General features: G+C 39.6%; 1 protein-coding gene across 2 annotated transcripts in view; it reads right to left on the reverse strand.

The window, feature by feature from the left end:
• Positions 1-26,234, reverse strand: part of LOC111057504 — a 265,646-nt gene that overhangs the window by 17,071 nt on the left and 222,341 nt on the right. For both annotated transcript variants that reach the window (XM_039429951.1, XM_039429950.1), the window contains exon 2: positions 24,515-24,577. In XM_039429951.1, coding sequence (XP_039285885.1) covers positions 24,515-24,577 — 63 coding nt within the window. The remainder of the gene's footprint in view (positions 1-24,514; positions 24,578-26,234) is intronic.

The following is a 26,234-nucleotide window of genomic DNA, read 5'->3' on the forward strand; positions in this document are numbered from 1 at the left end:
CCAGACATCATCAACCAAGCGTGCATGACCCTACTGGATGAGGAGTCGAAATTTGAAGGAAATTCCAGTGGATGGAGTTTGCTTATCATTGATGGATTGCTCATCAGGATTAGCAAACATACTCCCCTGCGTGGATCATCCTACATCAGTCTTCCACCTCTTCTATCAGCACGAAAGGCAATCATCAATCCTATAAACATGGACCAGCAATGTTTCAAATGGGCTATCCTCGCCAAACATGTACAAGGCAGTAATCCTCAACGAGTCAATGAGCGATACCATCAATTGGAAGAAAGATACAACTTTTCAGGCATTGGATTTCCCACTACCATCAACCAAATCGATATATTTGAGAAAGATAATCCGGAGGTATCAGTTAATATTTATGGTGTGGATGAGAAGAACGTTATATTTCCAAGAAGAGTTGGAAATGCAATGAAGGCAGATCACTTTGATCTTCTCCTCCTCTGTGAGAGTAAGGATGATGATGAAAACAACACCCTTGAGGATGACAATGAACATAAATCAAATAGCCACTACTGCTACATTAAAAATTTTGAAAGACTTGTGAGATCCCAACTCACAAAACATAAAAGTAAAATTATCATCTGCAGACGATGTTTCACCCATTACACCCAGGATATAGATGGAGAACGCAGGATGGCTGAGCATGAGGAGTATTGTGCTAGCAATAATACAGCAAGAATCATCATGCCACAGGTTGGAAAAGATGGTAAACCTCCAACCTTGAAGTTTGAGAAACATGTGCAAAAGTATAGAGTACCTGTTGTAGCATACGCTGATTTTGAGTGCATCCTGGAGAAGCCTGATGAAGACAATGAACAATGGATCGGTAAAGCTACCAAAGTTATCCAGTATCATCGGGCAATGAGTTACTGCTTATACTTTGTGCGGGACCCTGATTTAGAAGATTCCTGGCTGACAATCACTAACCTAATCCCTCATGAGCCAATTGTCTACAGGGGTCCTGATGCCGCCGAACATTTCATGAAGACCCTCACCATGTATGCAAAAGATTTAGATGAGGCAATTGACTGCAGGAATATCAAGTTGCTCCCACTAACCAAAAGAGAGCAAGCACAACATAATGCAGCCGACTTCTGTGAGGCCTGCAATGAACGGTTCAATGAAGATAAGGTGTATGACCATTGTCATATAACTGGTATCTACCGGAATGCATTATGCCGTAAATGCAACCTGCAGCGACAACGACAATCATTCATACCAGTGTTTCTCCACAACTCATCAAACTATGATACACACCTTATTATTCCAGAGCTGGGTAGAGATAAGGATCAGCTGTTTGTCATCCCAAACTCGTCGGAAAAGTATATATCATTCACCAAACGAATATCTCCAAAAATGCACCTTCGATTCATCGATACATTCCGGTTTACACCTGATAGTTTAGACAATCTGGTCACCAACCTAGTCAAATCAGCATCAAATCCAGAAGACTTGTCCAAAGTGCTGCCACATACTGCCAAGGTGTTTGGAAACAAATTGAGCCTTGTCTCAAGTGAAGGAGTGTTTCCATACGACTACTGCGATTCATGGCAGAGACTCGAAGAAACATTGCTACCACCCAAAGAGGCATTTTTCAGCAAGCTGGTTGATAGGAGTGTTAGCAGTGATGATTATGAACATGCTCAAACTGTATGGAACCAATTCAGTTGTAGAACTCTGGGAGAATACAGTGACCTATACTTGAAAACAGATGTTCTCCTGTTGGCTGATGTCTTTGAGAGCTTCCGCGATGTATGCATGAAGACTTATGATTTGGATTGTGCTCACTACTTTACATCTCCAGGCTTTTCCTTTGATGTCATGCTGAAATATACTAAAGTCGAGCTTGAGCTCCTTACTGACTATGACATGTACATGTTTATCGAGCGAGGTATCAGAGGAGGAATAACAAATTGTATACACCGTCATGCTGTAGCCAACAATGCCTACACAGGAGCGCCTATTGACCCCGAGAAGCCTACATCATATCTCCTGTACACAGATGCGAACAACCTGTACGGCTGGGCAATGTGCCAACCACTTCCATGCCGGAAATTCCAGTGGATGGAGAAAGATGAGTTGGAGGGGGTGAGCAGAGGTATTGAGGGTGTTGGAGATGTTCAAAAGATTGGCTACATCTTGGAGGTGGACATTGAGTACCCTTCTGAATTGCATGATGAGCATAACGACTTCCCATTCCTGGCAGAGAACAAAAAAACTCTTAAATCCAATCATGTACGACTCATGACAGCTCTAAGCAACTGCGAACGATATGTATGTCATTACCGCACCCTCAAGCAAGCAGTACAGCATGGATTAAAAATCACTAAAGTTCATCGAGGTGTAAGGTTTGAGCAGGAGGACTTCCTAGCACCCTACATCATGCTGAACACCAGACTTCGACAACAGTCAAAGAATAAGTTTGAGAAAAATTTCTTCAAACTTATGAACAACGCAGTTTTTGGTAAGACAATGGAAAATGTGCGAAAAAGAATGAGCATGGAGCTAGTGAATGATGAGAAGCGATTGAAGAAACTGATTGCTCGACCAGTGTACAAGGATCGTATCATATTTGGAGAGAATATTTGTGCTGTTACGATGCATAAAGAGAAAGTGGAGCTCAACAAGCCAATCTATATAGGGTTATCAGTGCTTGACATCAGCAAAACCCTCATGTACAAATTCCATTATAACATCATGAAGCCCATCTACAAGGACCGTCTTCAACTCCTATATCAAGATACTGATAGCTTGTTCTACCTTGTCAAGACAGAGGACATGTACAATGACATCATCAACAACCAACAACTGAAAGATGTCTTTGACACCTCAGAGTACCCTGCAGAGCACCCATGCTACTCAGATGGAAACAAAATGGTGCTTGGCAAGTTTAAAGATGAATATGCTGGCCGAGCGCCGCTTGAGTATGTAGGCCTGCGATCGAAGCTATATGCCTGTAGGTGTTACAAATAGTGATCCAAATCAGCTGACAAGTGGATTGATAAAGAAAGCTAAAGGAGTGAGGAGACCAATACTTGGGTGAGAACTCTCAAAAATGCATCCAGATGCTGAACGTTACATAGGCTTCCAAGACTATCTAGATTGTCTATATGGTGATGAGGATATCTATAGAGAACAAGTGATGTTTGGTACTAGGAAACATCAGATCATGACCCAAGTCATGAGAAAGAAGGCATTGAGCAAAGCTGATGAGAAGAGGCATATTCTAGATGATGGAATTACAACTCTTGCACATGGACATTACAAGATCCCCACTCTAGCACACATTGATGAGGAGGATGAGGAGGAGGAGGAGGAGGAGGATGAGGAGGAAGAGATGATTGACTCTCAAGAAATTCCCAAGGTTCAGGCAGCTAGCAGTACTACAACAGCTAAACGGTTACATTCCTCATCACATGATGAGCTCATTGATAAAGTCAATGAGTCAGGAAGCAGTACTATCCCTGCTAAACGGTCATGTCCCTTATCAAATGATGAGCTTGCTGATATGACCAATGACTATGAAATAGATGGTGATGCATCCCAGTACAGCATTCTGAGAAAATTGCTTGAAAAGTGACGTCATACCTCATGCCAGGAAGTGTCAACAATCCATTGCGCATACGCAACTGTCTCCACCCATCGCTGGATTTCCTTGAAGCAGTTATCACAAAGTCAGTCGAGGTGTGCTCATCCTGCTATCAACATGTGCTGTCAACAACATCTATATCCAGTACTTCAATCAGCAATGGTGCCAGCAGATCCTGAATCACCATGCCCTTGCGGTGATTGCATGTTTGTCATGAGTGCAAGGTGGAGTGTTGAGCCACTCACTATCGCCACCAGTCATCCCACTATCGCCATCAGTCGTCCCACTACCGCCACCAGTCGTCCCACCATCGTCACCAGTCGTCCCACTATCGCCAAGAGTCACCCCACTAACGCCGCCAGTCGCCCCACTATCGCCACCAGTCACCCCACTATCGCCACCAGTGGCCCCACTATTGCTGCCAGTCAACCCACCACCGCCACCAATCATCCCACCAGCTGAGGCCAAGACGGTTTCAATTTGACAGTAGCCCTCATCACACCAATCAGTTAATATCGAATGTATTACCATTTGTAATATGATAATAAAGAAATAAACCATCATTGGCTGATCCACTGTCTAAAACTAACTCTCATGTATGAAATAAACCTCATTTTATGTGTTAACCATTGATTGAGAGTTTCATTAATTCAATGTTCAACACCTCATCCCATAGATAATAATAATAGTAGGTCAGCATCTTGCACATCAATATAGATGTTTCCTCTAGGTCAATACTGAAATAGCATATAGTTGAAGCTAGTTAATAGATATCCATTATGGTGTAGTGGTTAGCGGGGCCACTTTCCATGCTGTAGGTCCTGGGTTCAAACCTTCAGGGGCTGAGATTGATGTAGGGTCTCAATTGATAAGGTAAGTATACAGGGTTGTATACCATTACACCATAATGGATATCTTTTGATATTTTGCATCTTGGTCAACCTATTGCAACATGTTAATAGATATTTTCATTGAAAGCATAACTACCTAATTTCTTATCTTTATGAGGAAGTAGGATAATCATTAATAACAAATGGCTCATTACATATAGTATTTATTGGCAAACATATAATTAATCTTCAGTATTGAAAAGAATATACAGCTGAAGAAGTCTTTCTCCTCGGCTATAATCACTGTTGGTGACATAACGCTCAACTGATGGCTTATTCCTTTCACAAACAATGCATGGTCCATCAACTTCATCATATCCCCCAGTAGATGGCAGTGGCATAGGTATGCGTACAGCCTTGTAGATGCTAATCTCAAAAGCTGAATCACCAGATGTTCCATCCTCCAGCCTGAATCGTTTCACATGTCCTGTGCTCTCAATTTTTGTAAATCCTGCAAATTTGATCTCCTTTTGACCCAGTCCCAGTAGACATTTGGATTGTTGTCCGCATATAAAATCACACTTGTAGTATTGGTCCTGATTGAGAACACTCAACACAATCTCCACATCCTTATCCCTCCAGTTGGGTACCTTCGCAAGATTAACAATAGCAGCCATTCTACCCTTATCCAACTTGAAGAAAGATTTTAGCAGTATGCAAGTATCATCAAACATGACAGTGAATTTCAATGCAAGTCCTGGTGGGCAATGACGCATTGCCCTCTTATTGATATTATCCTTGATACTCTTCATAGTTTGCATGGAAACTTTCAGCAGGAAACATTTCACATCAGTGGAGGTCACATGAGTATTTCTCAATGGGCTGTGAAGATCATCACATACAAAGAAAACGTTTCTATCCTTGACTGTATCAACAACAGCCTGCTGCTTCTGCCTGAGTCGTATGCATGCACAACTATGAGATTCACGATCTGTACAAAACTCTAAATGTCCACTCTCCTTGAAAAAGTCACTCAATGTCATTATACCGTGATAATACAGTTCAGCTTCAAGCTCACTCACTGCATTAAACAGATAAAGTTCACGTTCACTGTCTGACAACATTGTAAGACTGAGTGTATTTTGTTGTCAGCATCATCTTTTATACTCTGCTTGCTGAGTGGTGGGGGTAATCCATTTCCTGTTTCAATAGGTCTGTATGACGTAATACGATAGCTCTATGTGAACACATAGTGTGCACTTTACTCAAAGAGGAGTGAGGAAGATAAATGATAGAGCATAGAGTTGATTACAATATTTCTTTTTACTGATAATGCAAATGAGTATTAACAGCATTGAAAAAATTGCGACAAAAGGTTCTATCTTCTAACAAAGTTTTATTAATCCATCCATTCAGAGCAATAACAATTTTCAATAAGCAAAAAAGTTGTGTATTTGACAATCCATCAATGTTGCCGACGTTGTTGGTTGACCAATCTCCAAACGTTGGAGATGATAGCTTGTTCCGCACCATGTCGATAAAGTTGAGTAGATGATGTTCTGGACAGTATATGCAATCAATCTTCTTGATCAGCAACTCCAAATCAGGCGTAGCAGGAAAGAAATATGGCGATGATAGGTCCAGGTACTCCACATTGTTCAGTTGTAGAATTGTATCCAGTAGAGTAATCTGCTTATATCCATGGACAAAGATTTTAATTGGACGCTGCTGGTTCTGATCCAACCACCTTCCAACTGTTCCACGCACAATTTCCATCAAATCCGAATAGGGAAGATGTTCTGTCCCACAGCCTGACCACCTGAGTCCATGTTTAGCTTGATGTATACAGTTGTTGGCGATGATTTGCCTGCTAGTCTTGAGCAGAGACTCAGAGTAGGGAGGCTTGAAAAAGTAGTGATGAGTAGTCACATGATGCTCATCATCCTGCTCCAGGATAGCCATCTCCTTCACAATAAACTTGTTGTCCAAACCTTCAAAACCTTGAAAGTTCATCAGGTATAGTGGTAGTGGCCCAAAAATGTTTTCCACTCTACTCGATGACCAGTCATATACACCACTTTCTGCTGTACTGTAGGAGTCGTCATCATTGAGCCCAGTTGTACTTGTAGAGGCATCTTTCATCAGTGGTCACCCACCAGTAACACAGCCCACCACGTCCTCCCCTTCATGTGAAGACAGCTCCCCCTCCTCCATAAAGAGTCCTTTTGTATCCTGTCATGACTGGCTCATTCATTGTCTCGAGCTCAACTGAGCAATTTATTGCTGTACACTGACTATATATCTTTTTATACTGATAGTACAAGGCCTGACATTGGCCGATACTCTTTAGTCATCTCATGAATCATCATACAGTAGGCAGTTGTATTACCTGGAATGTTTTCAGATGCTTCAAACTCAATCCTCACATCGATACTTCCAGTTTTGAGTGACTCATTTTGGCGGGAGCAATCAAAAGCAAACAGCATTATTTTTCCATCACCAATGGCATTCTTTTCAAACAGAGGGTTGCTTGCACGAGCATTACCATGGTTGTAGACTCCATTGAAAGCTGCATACATGTTGTAGATGCGATTATCATCACCATCAATGCTCTCATATGGGTAGTATCTGTTGTTTAAAAACACTCGAACATCCTTCATATTACACTTGTCAAAGCGAGAACTGTTGGCTGCTGCCACACCTCGTCTTGCAGTCTGTAGCCCAACCACAATGTATCGTGGCTTTTCAAGCTGTGATGTCGACTTGACAGTCCATGTATGCTTTCTTGTCTGCGGTAACGTTGGATAGGTATACAACTCCCAATGTCGAAATGGTATACTGATGGGTGTGTCGTTCTGTACAATCTGTAGCAGACGCAGTTTCACATCATCTGCCACTTCCACATAAGGCATTCTCCACAAAAGCTTTGTGATTGCTACATTGGTAGCAGCAACATTCACACAGTCGTGAAAGTTGGGGCTGACCCTCAACACCAGCTCTTGTTTCACATTGAGTAAAATCTGTCTATAGTCTTCGGCAAAGCCTAGCAGATATCTCAAAGGCACATCCATGATTGTAGTGTCAGCTCCATTGGCGGCAAAATCGGCGAATCCAGTGGTTGAACTAAACTTGTAGCCAGCTCCTTCCATCTTGGTCCACTCATCGCGTTCAAATGTAACAGCATTCTTCATTAGGCTGGTAACTCCAGGATTGCGTATACCATCCACCTCCACACCATTGATTTCATAGCGTATCTCTGAAAACACATTGCTGAAGAATCCAGAGACACATGGAGTTCCGGCCACAGCAGCGTTGGCAGCTCCAGTCACAGTATACTCCAAATGTAGATAGCTCTCCGATGGCAGTGTGTAAACATCTTGCTGTTGAATTGGAATCCGTATCTCGTCATTGGCATTATAGCTTACAGTATAGGGTGCATGAGAATGGTACTCAAACCCAATGATACTGTTGTCCGATGACGGTCCATTCTGTGTCACATCCAAAACTCCCATCTTCCTATTCTACTCGTATCTGACAGCCTCGTTCTTGCAAATACTTGATGCTCCTAGATGTTAACCTTGTCAAGGTTGAATGCTGAATGAATCTTTCTTTCCTTTTATCTTCTTTTATAGGCAAAGGAGGATGATGATGATGGAGAGAAGAAGAAGGAGGAGGATGGACTGCAGCCTCCATATCCAATCCTTGATTCCACTTTTCAAATAACAGCACCATTTCACTTGCGTTGTCTCAAATGTAAAGCAATATTTATTTCCTCGCCTCTATTATTTATAAGACGACCGTACTCGTCGACTACTTGCAGTGTAATGCTACCAATCTGCTTGATGTCTATAGGTAAATAGATTACATTCTGCACAGTCACCACCATTTTATACCCTGGATCAACGTTTGGGTAAAACTCATAGATCACGTGATCTGTAATTCCATTAGAGTAAGATCCAGTCACAATGTTGCAGGTGATGCGTATCACATTAGGCCGACTGATTTGTACAGTATTATCACTTCTAGTAGATGTGTTGGGCTCTATGAACTGGGTATTGGTAAAACCCAACAGTTTCCCTATTGAATCTTGTGGTCGTAAATCCAGCTTAGCACTGCTCAAAACTATACACTTTAAGGTTGATGGATCTACAGTCACCTGGAAATCAACATCATTTTCCAACAGCCTTTGTGCAAGCAAGTCAGTAATTGTAGAAAATTCAAAGCTACCTGTTGGTAATGATACCTGATGCAGAACCAAATCCTCCTTGTCAACAGTAGTAGCTGGCATTCTCCTTTTAGTCCTTTTAGGCAATACTGTTCCATCCTTATCATCATCATCAGACTTGCCAGGTTTATGCTTCTGATGTTTAAGCACCTCGCTCCAATACTCTTCAAATCTTGCTTTAGCCATACTCCGTAGCTCATCATGTGTTATCTCTGCACTAGTAACACCCTTCTTAGAAATTCTATTACTTGCATAAAAATGTAGTACATTATTGAAACCTTCCTCAATATTAGGTATTGAGTTGCAACTTGTAAAGCTAATCAGACCAATTTCCCATTCACCACTTCTCACATCAAGTGGTGGATAAAAGTCACTCTTTAGTATTGATGTCCTACCTCCAAAACACAGCATCATGTTGTTGCCTGCTCAACATACAGTTGCACAATGAGTAGCAATCAGCCTACACTTGTTATTTATAGGGGTGGAAATAATGTACAAGAGAGATAGTGAATCATTTATTTATTTTCATCAATCAAAAATTGTAAACACAAATGCCCACAGATGTGTGAGTAAAGATCTTCCTGCTTCTGATCATAGTTGTACTCAATCCTCGATGCTGGCTCCAGTCCTTTGTGCATATAGTCAATAAACTCCTGTGGCGGTCTCAGGTTGCCAAATCCATCAAAGTAGTGAGACACATCATCCTTCTTCACATAGCACACCCAATGTGTGCCAGCTCCAGTGCTGGTGTCCAGGTTGATAATGCCGCATTCTCTCCTCCAGGGCCCATTCAATGGTAGAGCATCCCGCATAAACACTCCTCGAAAGTGCTTTAGCTTCAGTCGACATGCATACTTGTAGAGATCAGCATCGGTAAGGGCTCGATCAGGTAGGGCAACTAGCGTCTTCTCTTGCCGCCACATTGACGGCGACGTGCCCCATTTCCCTGCGTCCTGCGCTGTTGTCTCAGGTAGAGTCCTTTACCTTTTTTACCAGAACATCTCTTTACTCGTTTTTGACCACGAGTCTTTGTTGTCTTACGTCTGCGGTGTACTCCTCCACCAAACTTTGCTTTAGCCTTCATGATGTTGGTCACTGCTAGTGCTGCAGCCTTCTCAAGTACTCCTGCGTCTGCAGATTTTACCACACTCCAAGCTTGATCTGCCAAAATGTTGTCTGCTACTGCTCTGCTCGATGTATCACTGCTCCTCGAGTAAGCAATGTCGTGCTCCTTACAGGCTCGATCAAGACTATTTATACCGGGATCGCCTCGTGCCAACCGCTTCTCTAGCTTTGTACCAGGTCCACAGTACTGGTAACCAGGGATGTGAAGTTCAACAGGTAGAATGTCAATTGCCTTGTTCACCAATTTTCCAGCACTCTTTTTAACTATTGAACCTGCAACTTTTGCAATTGATGACAGTACCCCTCTTCCCCGGTACTTCCTCTCTCTCTTACATCCAGCCATCTAATGTTTCTTAACGGTTTTAGCAGCTGGTTTTATACTTTTTTCGGTGTGGACAATGTTTGTGCGGGTGGTGTTGTAGGAGGGGGTTCCGGTAATCCCATAAGATCTATGAAACGTTTCTTCATTTCATTGGGTGACAATCCCTTCATAGTTTTAGCATTTTTCGGATCTAACACAATGTCTAAATACAATGAAAACATTTTACCAGCAAACTCAATCAGCCTCTTCTCAAGATATCGATTGTTCACTCCATCAGTAGGCTTAATTGGATCCATCATATCAGTAAGTATTGAATCATTGAGACTTGTAAATACCTGTGATGTGGTATTGTCCCTTGTCTTTGGCAGCCACATTGAAATCAGTTCTCTACATGTTGAAAAGTTGACAGCATCCCTGTCAGCACGTGGATTTCCCAAATTGGTCAAACGCCTGTAGCGAGCATTAATGTTTCCTATGGAATCCATGACTTGACTGCTATACATAAGCAAAGCAATGTCTCTTATATAGTGAAACTAGTATGCAGGATTAGCAACTATGTAGCCACCTTCTACCAACTCTTCTAAAATTGAATTGATTTCATTCTCATGTCCAGTGTTGCCAACTGCCTTGGACTGATCCAATAGTTTCAGCCTGTCCACAAGTTCATTGGGATCATTGTAGTAGACGTACTCAATCTTGGTACGGTTGTTTGCCACCATATTGAATGGGGCCACAAGTCCTCTGCCACTGACCTTGCTATATTTGGGTTTAGCATTATTGAGCAGTTTATGGATCACTGTTCTATACTTTGTATCATTCGAGTTTTTACTCTTACCATCCGGATCATGATTTTCCTTATACAAGTTTGTAATGTGTAATATCCGAGTGTATGCCACCTCATCACTAGCCAATGGAGTAATGGGTTTCTTTTTGAAAATGAGTTCACAAAGTCCACGTGTTGCATCAAATCTAGTCACGTTTGAAGGATTGTTAGGGTCAGTCAGAACAATCTTTCTTCCATCACTTCCAAAGGTTAACAGTTTGTTACCCAAATAGTAGTCATTACCAACAACTTCTGGTCCATATGTTTTGTCAGAGCTGCTATCACCACTCATAGCTCTATGGAGATAACGCCCCACTGGTGTTCCAGTCAATCCAACCTCGGTCATTGCTTGTCGAATCCTCTTTTGGCTGCTGGTTAGTAATGCTTCCTGAGCAGTAGCACCCTCCTCCTCCTCCTCATCCACATCCATCACATCACTTTCATAATCATTGGCACTTGCAGATGGCCACAATTTGCGTGCAGTACTCGAGGTACTTGGAACTGGGCTTAACTGCGAAGCTTCTCCAATCCCTTCAAAGGTCAAAGGAGTCTCCTCACCAATTTTGGGCAGACGTCTTACCGCTTGTTTCAGGGGTCGGGACAGCAATGGTGTAGGTGGCGGTGTATGTGGTGCATGATGACCTACAGGAACTGCAAAACGTCTGCGATGTGGGCGTGGCTCTGGAGATTGTTCATGTAGTGGTTGTGCTGCTGCTGGCTGTGGCGGTGGTGGTGGTGGTGGTGGTGTTGCCAAATGCTGATTGAGAACTTCAACTATATTGTCAAGTGGTTCAGTTAGTGGTTTAAAGTGTTTTGCATGCTGCTCCTCTGCCACTTGCCTTCCAAGAGTCAGTTCCTTGTGTTTCCTTTTGATGTTACGTCGCAACTTTGCAATTGCCTTGATGGTTGGTGCAATCTCTTCTACAGTCTTTTGACGGTGTCTATTGCTGGAGACGTCCATCTTGCTCAGTGTACTAACATATACTGAAGCTCAACTGACACTATGCATCAACTAAATACGTATCAAGCCCATTCCTGTAGCGCCCTCCATTTCTGTCCAATGTCCGATCAATCACTAGGAATGAGTGTGCACCCCCAACTGACCAAACCTTGTTACACATATCCTTAAACTGATCAAAGGTCATGTCAGCGCCGACATGATCTCGGTACAAGTGTTTCATGTTTAGCTCATCCTGTTGAAACATGACAAGAAAGTTTGCATTGTCACGAATCAGCTGTTTTGGAATGCGGCTATAGGTCTGTGCTAGATAAAACACATCAACGTCACTGTGTCGGCCTGCACTAAAGTACTTCCTGATGGTATCCTGCTGCTCACAAATCACATCGTCGAAAATAATTATTGAGTTGGGTGGCAGCTCATGCGGGTCGGGTATTTCTTCACTTGTATCACACTCGACATAGTTTATTCCATTTCCTGCAAGTCCTTGCATGATTGTACGGAGCAGCTCATACTTGGACTGGAATGTAGTCTTTGAAAAAAGGTAGATGTTTGAAAATTGAATTCCTTTCTCATCAAAAAGCATGTTGAATAGTAGGTTGGTTTTGCCGCAACCAGAAGGTCCACATATAATACATCTCATATGATTGGGGAACAATGGTCCATGACGCTTTTTCTTTGTATCCATTTCCACCAAGCCACACCCCCTAATCACTTTGTCAAAATCGATAACTCTAAACTGGTTTTTCTGTTGCACAACCTGTTTCATCTTACACAAGATCGTTCTTATCAATCCATGAGTCGTGACTGGAGCTATATCCTTTCCAACGTACCAACAGTTTATTCCCTCTTTTCCTCAACACTTTTTCAATTTCGAAAACACTGGGCACTTTTGTCTTTACAATTTCTTCAGAATAGAATCCTCCTTCAATGGGTTCACCTCTATAGTCCTCCAATTCATAGGTTACAGGCACTGTAGGTCGCACACGTCTTACTGTGAACAGTTCATTAGTCCAATTGGCTAGATATCCCTTGTCAAACGTCTTTTTATACTTGCTGATTCTCACTTTATCACCAGGCTCAATACTCTGACTAGGACCTGGATAAAACTTGTTTTGAGGTTTGCTGACCAACTTTTCCTTATATTCTTGCCTTTGTTTGCTGAGCCTGGAAAGCAACAGCCTCTCATGCTTCTTGCTTTTAATGTCAACTGGCCGCATACGTGTTGTTCGATGGACCCGTTCATTATACTCTTTCAAGAGTGAGGTTAGGATGCCTGTCCACAAATAGGTTCCTTGTTCAGTAAACTTTGTCCACATAAGATGTTTGAGCGATCTATTGAAACGTTCAACTATAGATGCTTTCTTATCAGAAAAAGTTGAATAATGATTGATGCCATACTTTTGCATAAGCTGTTGAAACTTACTATTAAACCATTCCTTTCCGTCATCAGTTTGCAAATTCTTCATGGGATTCTGTTCAAATATAGGCTGCATTGCCTTAACCACTTCATCTGCTGATTTGCTTTTAATTGGTATAGCAAAAGCAAACTTACTAAGACAATTGATTATTGTAATAATATATCTATAGCCTTTGTTCTGTCTTGCATATGGTAGCATCTCTACAAGATCAGCCTGATAAAGATCATCAAGACCTTTCACTGTAACCATTCGTGTAGGGAACCTCCTACGAGCCTGCTTGTGCAGCTCTCTCGCTATAACAGTCTTATCCATACTGACTGATAAAATCTATGTCATCAACTTTAAATAGTCTATTATGCTAATCCAAACATTCTCCATATCCTGTGGAAGAGGATAGAGATTGCAACTTTTTTCTTTTCATAACCTCTACACTTTGATAGTGCAGGATGTGAGACGCCTTGTACTCTTACTTCTACATGATTCAGAGGTTTGAGCAATAAGAGACAGTTGATTTGATACGATTATATTGTAGTCATACTCTAGTACACATTGGATACAAAGAATATTATCAGACATATATAAATAACATCTCAATCATCGAGGTTTAACAGCACATAGTCAAATAATGGTCCTAGATTAGTACACATTTCACAAAATGCAAAGCTATAAGGAAAGTTCAGAATCATCATCTGTCTATTGTGACAAGGATGAAGTGTAGCTGTTGGGAATGTTGAAGAAATCACATCAGCAAAATTCTCGAAAGTTCCAAAAGGATCATAATATCCTTCTCCAATGTTGAATAGTGGCTCAACACTCCACCTTGCACTCATGACAAACATGCAATCACCGCAAGGGCATGGTGATTCAGGATCTGCTGGCGCCATTGCTGATTGAAGTACTGGATATAGATGTTGTTGACAGCACATGTTGATAGCAGGATGAGCACACCTCGACTGACTTTGTGATAACTGCTTCAAGGAAATCCAGCGATGGGTGGAGACAGTTGCATATGCGCAATGGATTGTTGACACTTCCTGGCATGAGGTATGACGTCACTTTTCAAGCAATTTTCTCAGAATGCTTTACTGGGATGCATCACCATCTAATTTATAGTCATTGGTCATATCAGCAAGCTCATCATTTGATAAGGGACGTGACCGTTTAGCAGGGATAGTACTGCTTCCTGACTCATTGACTTTATCAATGAGCTCATCATGTGATGAGGAATGTAACCGTTTAGCTGTTGTAGTACTGCTAGCTGCCTGAACCTTGGGAATTTCTTGAGAGTCAATCATCTCTTCCTCCTCATCCTCCTCCTCCTCCTCCTCATCCTCCTCATCAATGTGTGCTAGAGTGGGGATCTTGTAATGTCAATGTGCAAGAGTTGTAATTCCATCATCTAGAATATGCCTCTTCTCATCAGCTTTGCTCAATGCCTTCTTTCTCATGACTTGGGTCATGATCTGATGTTTCCTAGTACCAAACATCACTTGTTCTCTATAGATATCCTCATCACCATATAGACAATCTAGATAGTCTTGGAAGCCTATGTAACGTTCAGCATCTGGATGCATTTTTGAGAGTTCTCGCCCAAGTATTGGTCTTCTCACTCCTTTAGCTTTCTTTATCAATCCACTTGTCAGCTGATTTGGATTACTATTGTAACACCTACAGGCATATAGCTTCGATCGCAGGCCTACATACTCAAGTGGCGCTCGGCCAGCATATTCATCTTTAAACTTGCCAAGCACCATTTTGTTTCCATCTGAGTAGCATGGGTGCTCTGCAGGGTACTCTGAGGTGTCAAAGACATCTTTCAGTTGTTGGTTGTTGATGATGTCATTGTACATGTCCTCTGTCTTGACAAGGTAGAACAAGCTATCAGTATCTTGATATAGGAGTTGAAGACGGTCCTTGTAGATGGGCTTCATGATGTTATAATGGAATTTGTACATGAGGGTTTTGCTGATGTCAAGCACTGATAACCCTATATAGATTGGCTTGTTGAGCTCCACTTTCTCTTTATGCATCATAACAGCACAAATATTCTCTCCAAATATGATACGATCCTTGTACACTGGTCGAGCAATCAGTTTCTTCAATCGCTTCTCATCATTCACTAGCTCCATGCTCATTCTTTTTCGCACATTTTCCATTGTCTTACCAAAAACTGCGTTGTTCATAAGTTTGAAGAAATTTTTCTCAAACTTATTCTTTGACTGTTGTCGAAGTCTGGTGTTCAGCATGATGTAGGGTGCTAGGAAGTCCTCCTGCTCAGACCTTACACCTCGATGAATTTTAGTGATTTTTAATCCATGCTGTACTGCTTGCTTGAGGGTGCGGTAATGACATACATATCGTTCGCGGTTGCTTAGAGCTGTCATGAGTCGTACATGATTGGATTTAAGAGTTTTTTTGTTCTCTGCCAGGAATGGGAAGTCGTTATGCTCATCATGCAATTCAGAAGGGTACTCAATGTCCACCTCCAAGATGTAGCCAATCTTTTGAACATCTCCAACACCCTCAATACCTCTGCTCACCCCCTCCAACTCATCTTTCTCCATCCACTGGAATTTCCGGCATGGAAGTGGTTGGCACATTGCCCAGCCGTACAGGTTGTTCGCATCTGTGTACAGGAGATATGATGTAGGCTTCTCGGGGTCAATAGGCGCTCCTGTGTAGGCATTGTTGGCTACAGCATGACGGTGTATACAATTTGTTATTCCTCCTCTGATACCTCGCTCGATAAACATGTACATGTCATAGTCAGTAAGGAGCTCAAGCTCGACTTTAGTATATTTCAGCATGACATCAAAGGAAAAGCCTGGAGATGTAAAGTAGTGAGCACAATCCAAATCATAAGTCTTCATGCATACATCGCGGAAGCTCTCAAAGACATCAGCCAACAGGAGAACATCTGTTTTCAAGTATAGGTCACTGTATTCTCCCAGAGTTCTACAACTGAATTGGTTCCATACAGTTTGAGCATGTTCATAATCATCACTGCTAACACTCCTATCAACCAGCTTGCTGAAAAATGCCTCTTTGGGTGGTAGCAATGTTTCTTCGAGTCTCTGCCATGAATCGCAGTAGTCGTATGGAAACACTCCTTTCCTTGAGACAAGGCTCAATTTGTTTCCAAACACCTTGGCAGTATGTGGCAGCACTTTGGACAAGTCTTCTGGATTTGATGCTGATTTGACTAGGTTGGTGACCAGATTGTCTAAACTATCAGGTGTAAACCGGAATGTATCGATGAATCGAAGGTGCATTTTTGGAGATATTCGTTTGGTGAATGATATATACTTTTCCGACGAGTTTGGGATGACAAACAGCTGATCCTTATCTCTACCCAGCTCTGGAATAATAAGGTGTGTATCATAGTTTGATGAGTTGTGGAGAAACACTGGTATGAATGATTGTCGTTGTCGCTGCAGGTTGCATTTACGGCATGATGCATTCCGGTAGATACCAGTTATATGACAATGGTCATACACCTTATCTCCATTGAACCGTTCATTGCAGGCCTCACAGAAGTCGGCTGCATTATGTTGTGCTTGCTCTCTTTTGGTTAGTGGGAGCAACTTGATATTCTGCAGTCAATTGCCTCATCTAAATCTTTTGCATACATGGTGAGGGTCTTCATGAAATGTTTGGCGGCATCAGGACCCCTGTAGACAATTGGCTCATGAGGGATTAGGTTAGTGATTGTCAGCCAGGAATCTTCTAAATCAGGGTCCCGCACAAAGTATAAGCAGTAACTCATTGCCCGATGATACTGGATAACTTTGGTAGCTTTACCGATCCATTGTTCATTGTCTTCATCAGGCTTCTCCAGGATGCACTCAAAATCAGCGTATGCTACAACAGGTACTCTATACTTTTGCACATGTTTCTCAAACTTCAAGGTCGGAGGTTTACCATCTTTTCAAACCTGTGGCATGATGATTCTTGCTGTATTATTGCTAGCACAATACTCCTCATGCTCAGCCATCCTGCGTTCTCCATCTATATCCTGGGTGTAATGGGTGAAACATCATCTGCAGATGATAATTTTACTTTTATGTTTTGTGAGTTGGGATCTCACAAGTCTTTCAAAATTTTTAATGTAGCAGTAGTGGCTATTTGATTTATGTTCATTGTCATCCTCAAGGGTGTTGTTTTCATCATCATCCTTACTCTTACAGAGGAGGAGAAGATCAAAGTGATCTGCCTTCATTGCATTTCCAACTCTTCTTGGAAATATAACGTTCTTCTCATCCACACCATAAATATTAACTGATACCTCCGGATTATCTTTCTCAAATATATCGATTTGGTTGATGGTAGTGGGAAATCCAATGCCTGAAAAGTTGTATCTTTCTTCCAATATTGATGGTATCGCTCATTGACTCATTGAGGATTACTGCCTTGTACATGTTTGGCGAGGATAGCCCATTTGAAACATTGCTGGTCCACGTTTATAGGATTGATGATTGCCTTTCGTGCTGATAGAAGAGGTGGAAGACTGATGTAGGATGATCCACGCAGGGGAGTATGTTTGCTAATCCTGATGAGCAATCCATCAATGATAAGCAAACTCCATCCACTGGAATTTCCTTCAAATTTCGACTCCTCATCCAGTAGGATCATGCACGCTTGGTTGATGATGTCTGGAAGATTGATGATACTGAAGATGGTGTAGTTTGCAGTATTGAAGGCGACATTCTGAAACTCTTCTTGTTCGAGGATGTTCTTATCAAGGGTGCTGCGGAAATATGTTGCCTCCAATACTAGATTGAACTTCATTGCTCCATGTGTCTGGTGTTGCCGACTGATGATGTGAACAATTTTATCCTTCAGACCGCTCAGAAAAGTGTGGAAATCTTTGGCAGGTTCATCCTTGTATGCATTATTGTAGTATAGAGTCTTGAGCCGAGATTTGAATGCCTCTTCCAGAACAACAAACTCGTCCACCGAGTTTGCTGTTTGCTGATATCGTGCAGCTTTGTTCATCTGGAACAATGCAGAACAATATTGTATTAGTATGGTATGCAGTATTCAACTCTATATATATATATCACTATCAACAGATGTGGGGGATGAAGGTGGTGAATTGGTATCTAGGATCGTGGGTCGGGTGTGTGGGTGGGTCGGGGATGGAGGTTCGTAGGTGTTTATGTTCTAGGGATGATGGTCCGGAGCTGTATGGTGGGGTGGGGTGGGGTGGTGATGGGGGAATGTGAATGGGGGTCTAGGATCTACTTTGTGATTATACGGTTTCTAGGTTAGGATGAATTACAACCATGTGAATGGAGGTCTAGGATCCACTTTATGATTATACGTTTTTAGGTTAGGATGGATTACAACCACCAACTCAAAGAACCTTTATTCACAATTAAACTCTTAACTTGTATGTATTGGAACCTAATTCATAATTACACTAGTCATTTTTGACTATTTCATGTACTCTATGTATTGGAACCTAATTCATAAATTAAACTTGTCATTTTAGAATTTAATTGTCAGTCTCAAACTACTTCAAAATTCTACTCTTTTGGACTTAATTGTTGAATCATGAATATAATATAAATATATATATAGAACTATAAAATGCACTGGTACTTACTCTTGATGTTGATAAAGATGGAAGTAATCCAAAACCAATACGCCAAAATCACACACACACGTACTGGTGGTACACACACGTACTGACAGCACAACTGTCAAAGACACAATGTCCCACTCCTTGTAGAACAACTCCTTTTATACCCCAGTTCAGGATGTGGAGGAAATTTTTTTCCCTTTTTTCCCTTTTTTCCCGATTTTATGTTTTTTTTTGTTAATTTTTTTTTTTTTTTTTATTCAATTTTTTTATTTTTTTTTTAATTTTTTTTTCAATTTTTTTATTTTTTTTTTATTTTTTTTTCAATTTTTTTTTTCTTTTATTTTTTTTTTTTAATTTTTTTTTTCTATTTTTTTTTTAATTTTTTTTTTTTATTTTTTTTTTATATATATATTTTTTTTTTGTGACCTTGAGGTTAGGGTGGTTGACCTGGATGACCTTGAGGTTAAGGTGGTTGACCTGGATGACCTTGAGGTGGGTGTGGTTGACCTGGATGACCTTGATGTGGGTGTGGTTGATCTAGATGACCTTGAGGTGGGTGTGGTTGACCTGGATGACCTTGAGGTTGGGGTTGGTTGACCTGGATGACCTTGAGGTTAGGTGGTTGACCTGGATGACCTTGAGGTTAGGGTGGTTGACCTGGATGACCTTGAGTTTAATGGGGAGTCTGGCACACTTGTGTGCCAGACTCCCCATTTTTATACTACTATTAATAATTATATCATCTTATTGTCATTTGAAAGAATAAAAAAGTATAAACTCAACCTCCCACATATGATTAAACATACTGTAATCTTTTAGGTTATTTAGACAAAAAATAAGAATAAAAAATAAAAATACTTGGACAATTTGTTTATTTTTCTGTGGGGCGAAAAAAAGCGTTTGCACCACAGGCAAAAATGTTTTTCCGGCTCTCAATCGAAAACCGATTTCAAGCCGGAAAAGTCTCATTTTCGGCCCTAGGATGGTGCAAAATATACTATTTCGTCATAGACATTCAATTTCAGCTGTTTCACATCCATGATATCAAGCCGGTAAACAGCTGATTGTAGAACAAATGAACCTATGATTCTCATTCTAGCATACTATACTATAATAAAATCATAATATGTTTTCTTTACAGTTGAGTATGTTTCCTAGTTCCGAATTGTCAACTACAATCAAGAAAGAAAAAGTTTTGTCAACTACAACCAAGAAATTCCTGATTCGAAACTTGTAAACTAGGTTATGTTTATAGAATGCATGTAGTAATGTTAGCACAAGCAGGTAATGTTTTCTGTTTCTCAATTATTCTTTTCTAGATATTATGACAAAAATTAGTGTAAGTTACTTGGACGTGAATGTCTTTTGCAGTGCTTGAAAATCTAGTGAATGAAATTCTAGTCTCGGCTAACGCCTCAACTAGAAACATCATTCTCGCCTGCAAAAGACCCCTTCCCGTCCTTGTGACTTAAGATACTCTTGAACACTTTTTAAGCCACTTAAAATTTTGCGCATAGCCTACTTAATCCACCAGCAATCCCAAAAAAGACAAAAAATAAAGAAGAAGAAGAAGAATAAGAATAAGAAAAAGAAGAAGAAGAAGAAGAGAAGAAGAAGAAGAAGAAGAAGAAGAAGAAGAAGAAGAAGAAGAAGAAGAAGAAGAAGAGTTCAGTTCAGTTCAGTTCAGTTTCAGTTCTTCACCACAGTCAATTGACCGGGGAATTGTCAAGTTTTATTATTAATCTCAATATCGAAATTTGATATAAATAAAAAAAAATTATTTATTTTTAATATGAATAATCTAATTATCAAATCTTAATAGTTTATTTTCGCAAGTGCTGGAAAGTATGTTCCTCTGTGTATTCAGAAACTGCATAATATGGCCTTACAATCAAGTATTTTTTTTAATTCTGAGACAAATAATTTTTTGCTCTCAATAGTTTTGAGATGTAGCGAGAGAAGGTTGAAGAATCGTGATCCTGTGCAAATTGGAGATCTTCGAAATTTATCTAGTCGGTGCCGAGTGATATTCATATTGGTCTTATTTCTTGTGTTGCAGCTATGTTGATTGCCTCTTAAAGGTGGATTTGAGTTTTTTGCTAGTATTATAGTTTCCAAGATGTATATAGATATTACTGTAAAAATTTTGTTTTGAAGAAGAAAAAGAATAAGAAGAAGAAGAAGAAGAAGAAGAAGAAGAAGAAGAAGAAGATGATAATACAAGCAGTGCTGAACTTTGAAGTAGTCTGCCTCAGCACACACATAACAGAGAGTGCAGCAATTTGCGTTACATTTGCGGCATCTCTGTTGCTGTTAGAAGAGTGAATCACGTATTTTGGCGTGAAATATACTGTGCTGCGCTTGTTATTAAATCGGCAAGCCACAAGTTGAATGAAAATTTTTATCGACCTCAATCCCTGAACAGAAACTTGTAGAAAGCTGTACTGTGTTATACCGATTTTAGTGTTAGATTTTATTATACTCTGAAAATTGAATTTGAATAGTTTATAATATCTTATTTGTATTTCATTCATCCAAATAAAATGATAGTATCTTATTGCAAAATACTTTATTCAATTCTAGAAGCATAAACTGATTCCGTTTCATAAACTATTTTGAAAACACGTTCACATCAAATCAGAATCAGCTGACTTCAAGGTTATTTGTACAGCCCTAGGGCCGTAAAAATTTTACCGGCCTGGTCAGAAAACAATCACTTTCGGCCTTTATGGCGCATGTAAACCAGCTCATCAAATCCAAGTGGGGCGAAATAGTACTTTACGTAACAAGTCCGGTAACGATAATTTACCGCATAAGTATGATTGTTTCTGAATTATCAGAAACAATCATATCAAAATCATAATCAGAAACAATCATATCAGAAACAATAATTATCAGAATTATCATACGAATGCGGTAAATACGTTACCGTACAAGTTATGTACAATATTTTTTGTAATACTTACCTGAGAAAGAATAATATTACTGAGAAACAGGAACCATTACCTGCTGCTGCTCGAGCTACTGCATTCTATAAACATAACCTAACCCGTAGCGCCTACTTTATAACAGACAGACCCTTTGAGCTCGAATAAAATATCAAGGCCTAAATTATAAGATTTCAGATGAGTTCTTATAACTTGAAACTCCTTAAACGAGTTCTTTAATTATTTGAGTTGATATATTAATTACTCAGATGTCACAAGGACTCAGTAGAGTCCTAACATACTCGACTGTGAAGAGAACATATGATCTCTTCACAGTATAGTATGCTGTAATGAAAATCACATGTTTTCTTCTTCTGAAAACAGCTGTTTACCGGCTTGATTTAATGCATGGAAAACAACTGCAATTGAGTAAGTATGACAAGAAAAGTTATTAAACTGTATTCAATAAATTGTATCGTGTTCTGTGTAATGCAGAATTCAGTCAATGGTAGAAGAAATAAGAAGAATTAACAGGGGTGCCCAAAGGGTGGGTCCTAAAAACGTCAGCAGCGTTTAAAATGACGACGGCTGACGAACACTTTTTGCCGGGTTATCAATTTATGGAGTGGGGTGGAAGCTGATTCTTTTATAAATTTAATGGTGGGGGGGTTGACGTAATCGGGCTTGAGGAAGGAGTTTCCACCCCTCAAAGGGAGAAGTTGAAGTCTTCCAAAATTTTAGCACTAATTATTATTTTTCTCCATCAATAACAATAATATATAGGTAGTCCGATCTTTGCATCGATGTGAATTGATCGATCTATTGTGGGATTCATGTTGATCAGTCAGCATTGATTGAAGCATTGGGAAGCATTGTCCTTATATATTGGGAATGCTAATCCTATACTATTAAATGAGCAATCCCTGTTTATATGTTTAGATGTTCAGATGTTTGGATGTTTAGATGTTTGTATTTCACCGGATCTCGAAAACGGCTCTAACGATTCTCACGAAATTCAGAACATAGTAGTTTTTTTAATCTAAAACTTCGATTGCACTAGGTCTCATCCCTGAGAAAACTCGTTGAAGAACATTAAAAGGATAATTATTATTCATCCTTGGAAAAACAGATGATAATGATTATTTCGTCGTCTGTGGATGATGGAAGTGAGTGAGCGTGTTCATGTGTGTGGGACTGTGTCAAAATTATGACTCAGCTGTTGAACTTTTGTAATCATTCAAACAGGTACTTAGTGCCGGTTGCAAAAAGTCGGGTTATTTTCAATCCTGATTAATTCCATTAGATCCATCTTTTTGTAATGTTCTTCTCTGATTTGGTCCACATGAAATTAATCAGGATTAAAATTTACCCGGCTTTTGTGCAACCGGGCCTTTGTGAAGGGAAATTTTTGCATTCCTCTGGGAATTAATCTCAATGTACTGTGATTGGATAGAACATTTCTGTATGAACTATGAATGTTATTATAATTTCTTCTAAAATTGTTCATGCTTTTGTAGTCCAGAGCGAAACTCGGTCCCCGATATTAAATGATAATTTAGAGTGAATCCCACTCTGAACAGATTCTGAAAATCGACAAATGATAATTCTTCCACTAAAAGAATTTGAGACAGTTTTGTAGAGATGATTCAACAAGTAATTTCTCCCCCTAGAAAAAAGCTATTTCCAGATAATTGGAATAAATGATAATTGGCTGCTTTATGAAATTATTTAAACATCTTCGATTGAGGATGATGACAATATGTACGGTATATTGGATACGAGGCACTGTTAAAACAATATCCATATTGGTTCACTATTATACAAACCACCATTATCCTATTATATAAAGTGAGCAATTTCTGTATAAATTATTATATCTGGTTATTTTTCTTATCTGGTTATTTATGTCCAACGAATCTCGATAACGGCTCTAACGATTTTCACGAAATTTGGAACATATTAGGTTTATGATATAAAAATTCGATTTCACTAGGTCTCATCCTTGTGAAAACTCGCTGAAGTACACGAAAAGGATGATAATTATTCATCCTTGGAAAAACAGATGATAATTTCGTCGTCTGTCGATAACAGAAGATGCGTGTGCCTGTGTGGGAGATCAGCTGTGTAATCAATCAGCTTACCGTATCTCGCGAGAAATCAAGAAATTTTGATAGACTCGATCAAAATAATCTGATTTGATAATAATAATCTGAATATGATGAGATGATAATAATCTGGATATCATAATATTCAAAATTAATTATTATTTTTCAATTTTAAGTGATTATTGATTGTTATTTTGTTATTCAATTTGGTTTGTGAACAATCTAAATTAGAACTTTTCTGTTTTGAAATATTTGGGCTGAAAATTGGACCTGAATTCAAGTGTATGGAACATAACCTACTTTTTGGACCATTTATAGTGTATAAATCAAAATTTGGGGAAGAAACAGTTTTGGGCTGTGCCTGTTAGTCCTTCCCCAATCATTTTGAAGAATTGTGTTCTGTTTATCAATAAATAAATAAATAAAGAGCATATAAATAACTTATTAATAATAAGTTAATAATAACTTATTATTTATTTTATTATAAATAAATAATAAGCTCAGTGTCCCGATATTTTTTGTTAAATCTCCAAAAATGACTTTTCATTTATAAGAGTATTTCTTAACTTTCTTACCTGAGCAAGTGCTATCTCGCATCCCATTTTCAGCAAGTGAGGTTCTTCTGAGATTTGGATCTCCTGTGAACAAAAGAAGGAATAAATTTCAAGTGAATTGGATTGGATTTTGAAACTTAATTTATGTTTGATGTGTCTAGTATTATCAAGGATTGTTTTGTCCTTCCTGGCTTTTTTTGTAAATCGAAGCTATTACTCTTCGAAGCTATTCGAACCTATACGAAGCTATTTTCTCTTCATTTCAGATAGCCTACCATATTCATGTATTCATCTCTTTCTTTCTTATAGAACCCTTGTTCTAGTCACGCACACATCGATTTTTGGATGTACGATTTTTTTCGTCCATATTAAACATAATATGGATTAAACATAACTTGGCAAACAGATGACGTGTTCATGTGCTTGCCCCGTTACGTTCAATCTGGTGAATTTCATGAGGACGGCAAACAATTGAACGTCCAAAAATTGTGTAACTGGCTTTACTCCACCTTTCTTTTCTATCTGTGTTATTTTTCCTGAAACGACTTCACCTATAGCCTAGCATAAACAAAAATTCATTTCTTTCTTACGTTCTATTTCTCTTTCCTTTCCTCCTTCTTGCCTTGCTTACTTTCCCTTTTTATATCATCTTCTCCACCAAAATGATCCCATCTGAACATATCCCACACCAGGGATTTATAATTCTCAATACTTTGTGAAATTCGCTGAATAATAAATAGCTACTAATAATTATGCCTACTGTTATAAGTGTAAGCCTATAAGCCAGACTATACTGTAACTTGAGCTACATTTACACTATGTGGCTGGAGAGCTATATATTTCTGCTATATAAAATTTGAGCTACATATAGCTCTGTCAGCTACATATAGCTCTGCTAGATGTAGCTCTGCTAGATGTAGCTCTGCTAGATGTAGCTCTGCTAGATGTAGGTCTGCTATAAGTAGATTTAACGCTAATTTTATGTAGTAGAGCTATATGTAGCTCTGCTAGATGTTAATCTTTGATTAACTTTGATGCCATCTAGGAGAGCTACATATAGTTTGGAATAAACCAGTATCCACTGCTCAGTTCCCAGCCAGATGCTGAAGAAGAAGGTAGTTCTTGCAGCAGCTGCTGCTTTCGTCGCAGCTACTGGGATATTTTCAGCACAGAGAAGTGAAAGAAGATATTGGATAATAATTTTGTCTCTATTCCAGTCAAATTCACTCTCCATCATTGCACAATAATGTATAAATCGAAAAGAAATGCTCGCGATGCGCAGTAACCTACTAGCACTCTGACAACAAATGAGTACAGAATATCTGGTGTAAACCCAGAAGGCACCAAACAGCTGCGGCAGCCTTCCTTCAAGGACAGAGCAGCTACATCTAGCTCTGCTATAAACAAAAATTGACATGTAGCAGAGCTATATGAAGCCGTGTGTGTGTGTCTCTTTGATTTATACCGAAAATTTTGGATAGCTCATTTTCTGCTATATAGCTGAGAAAATAGGCTTAATACTGCTATACAGCAGGGCTATATAGCAGGTCTCCAGTGTCACTTTTTGAACTATATATATGCATATGCATACATAGGCCAAAATTATAAAAAAAAACATAATTTTAAACTTAATATTTCAAATACTAATAGAATTTAGAACGTTCTGGAGCCACTGACACGCATCTTCTCCAGCATCATGGAGGGCCGACAGCCCTCCATGATAGGAGTATTGTGGACACTC

This window comes from Nilaparvata lugens, chromosome 6 (genome assembly GCF_014356525.2).
Source record: "Nilaparvata lugens isolate BPH chromosome 6, ASM1435652v1, whole genome shotgun sequence".
In the NCBI taxonomy this organism is placed as follows: domain Eukaryota; kingdom Metazoa; phylum Arthropoda; class Insecta; order Hemiptera; family Delphacidae; genus Nilaparvata; species Nilaparvata lugens.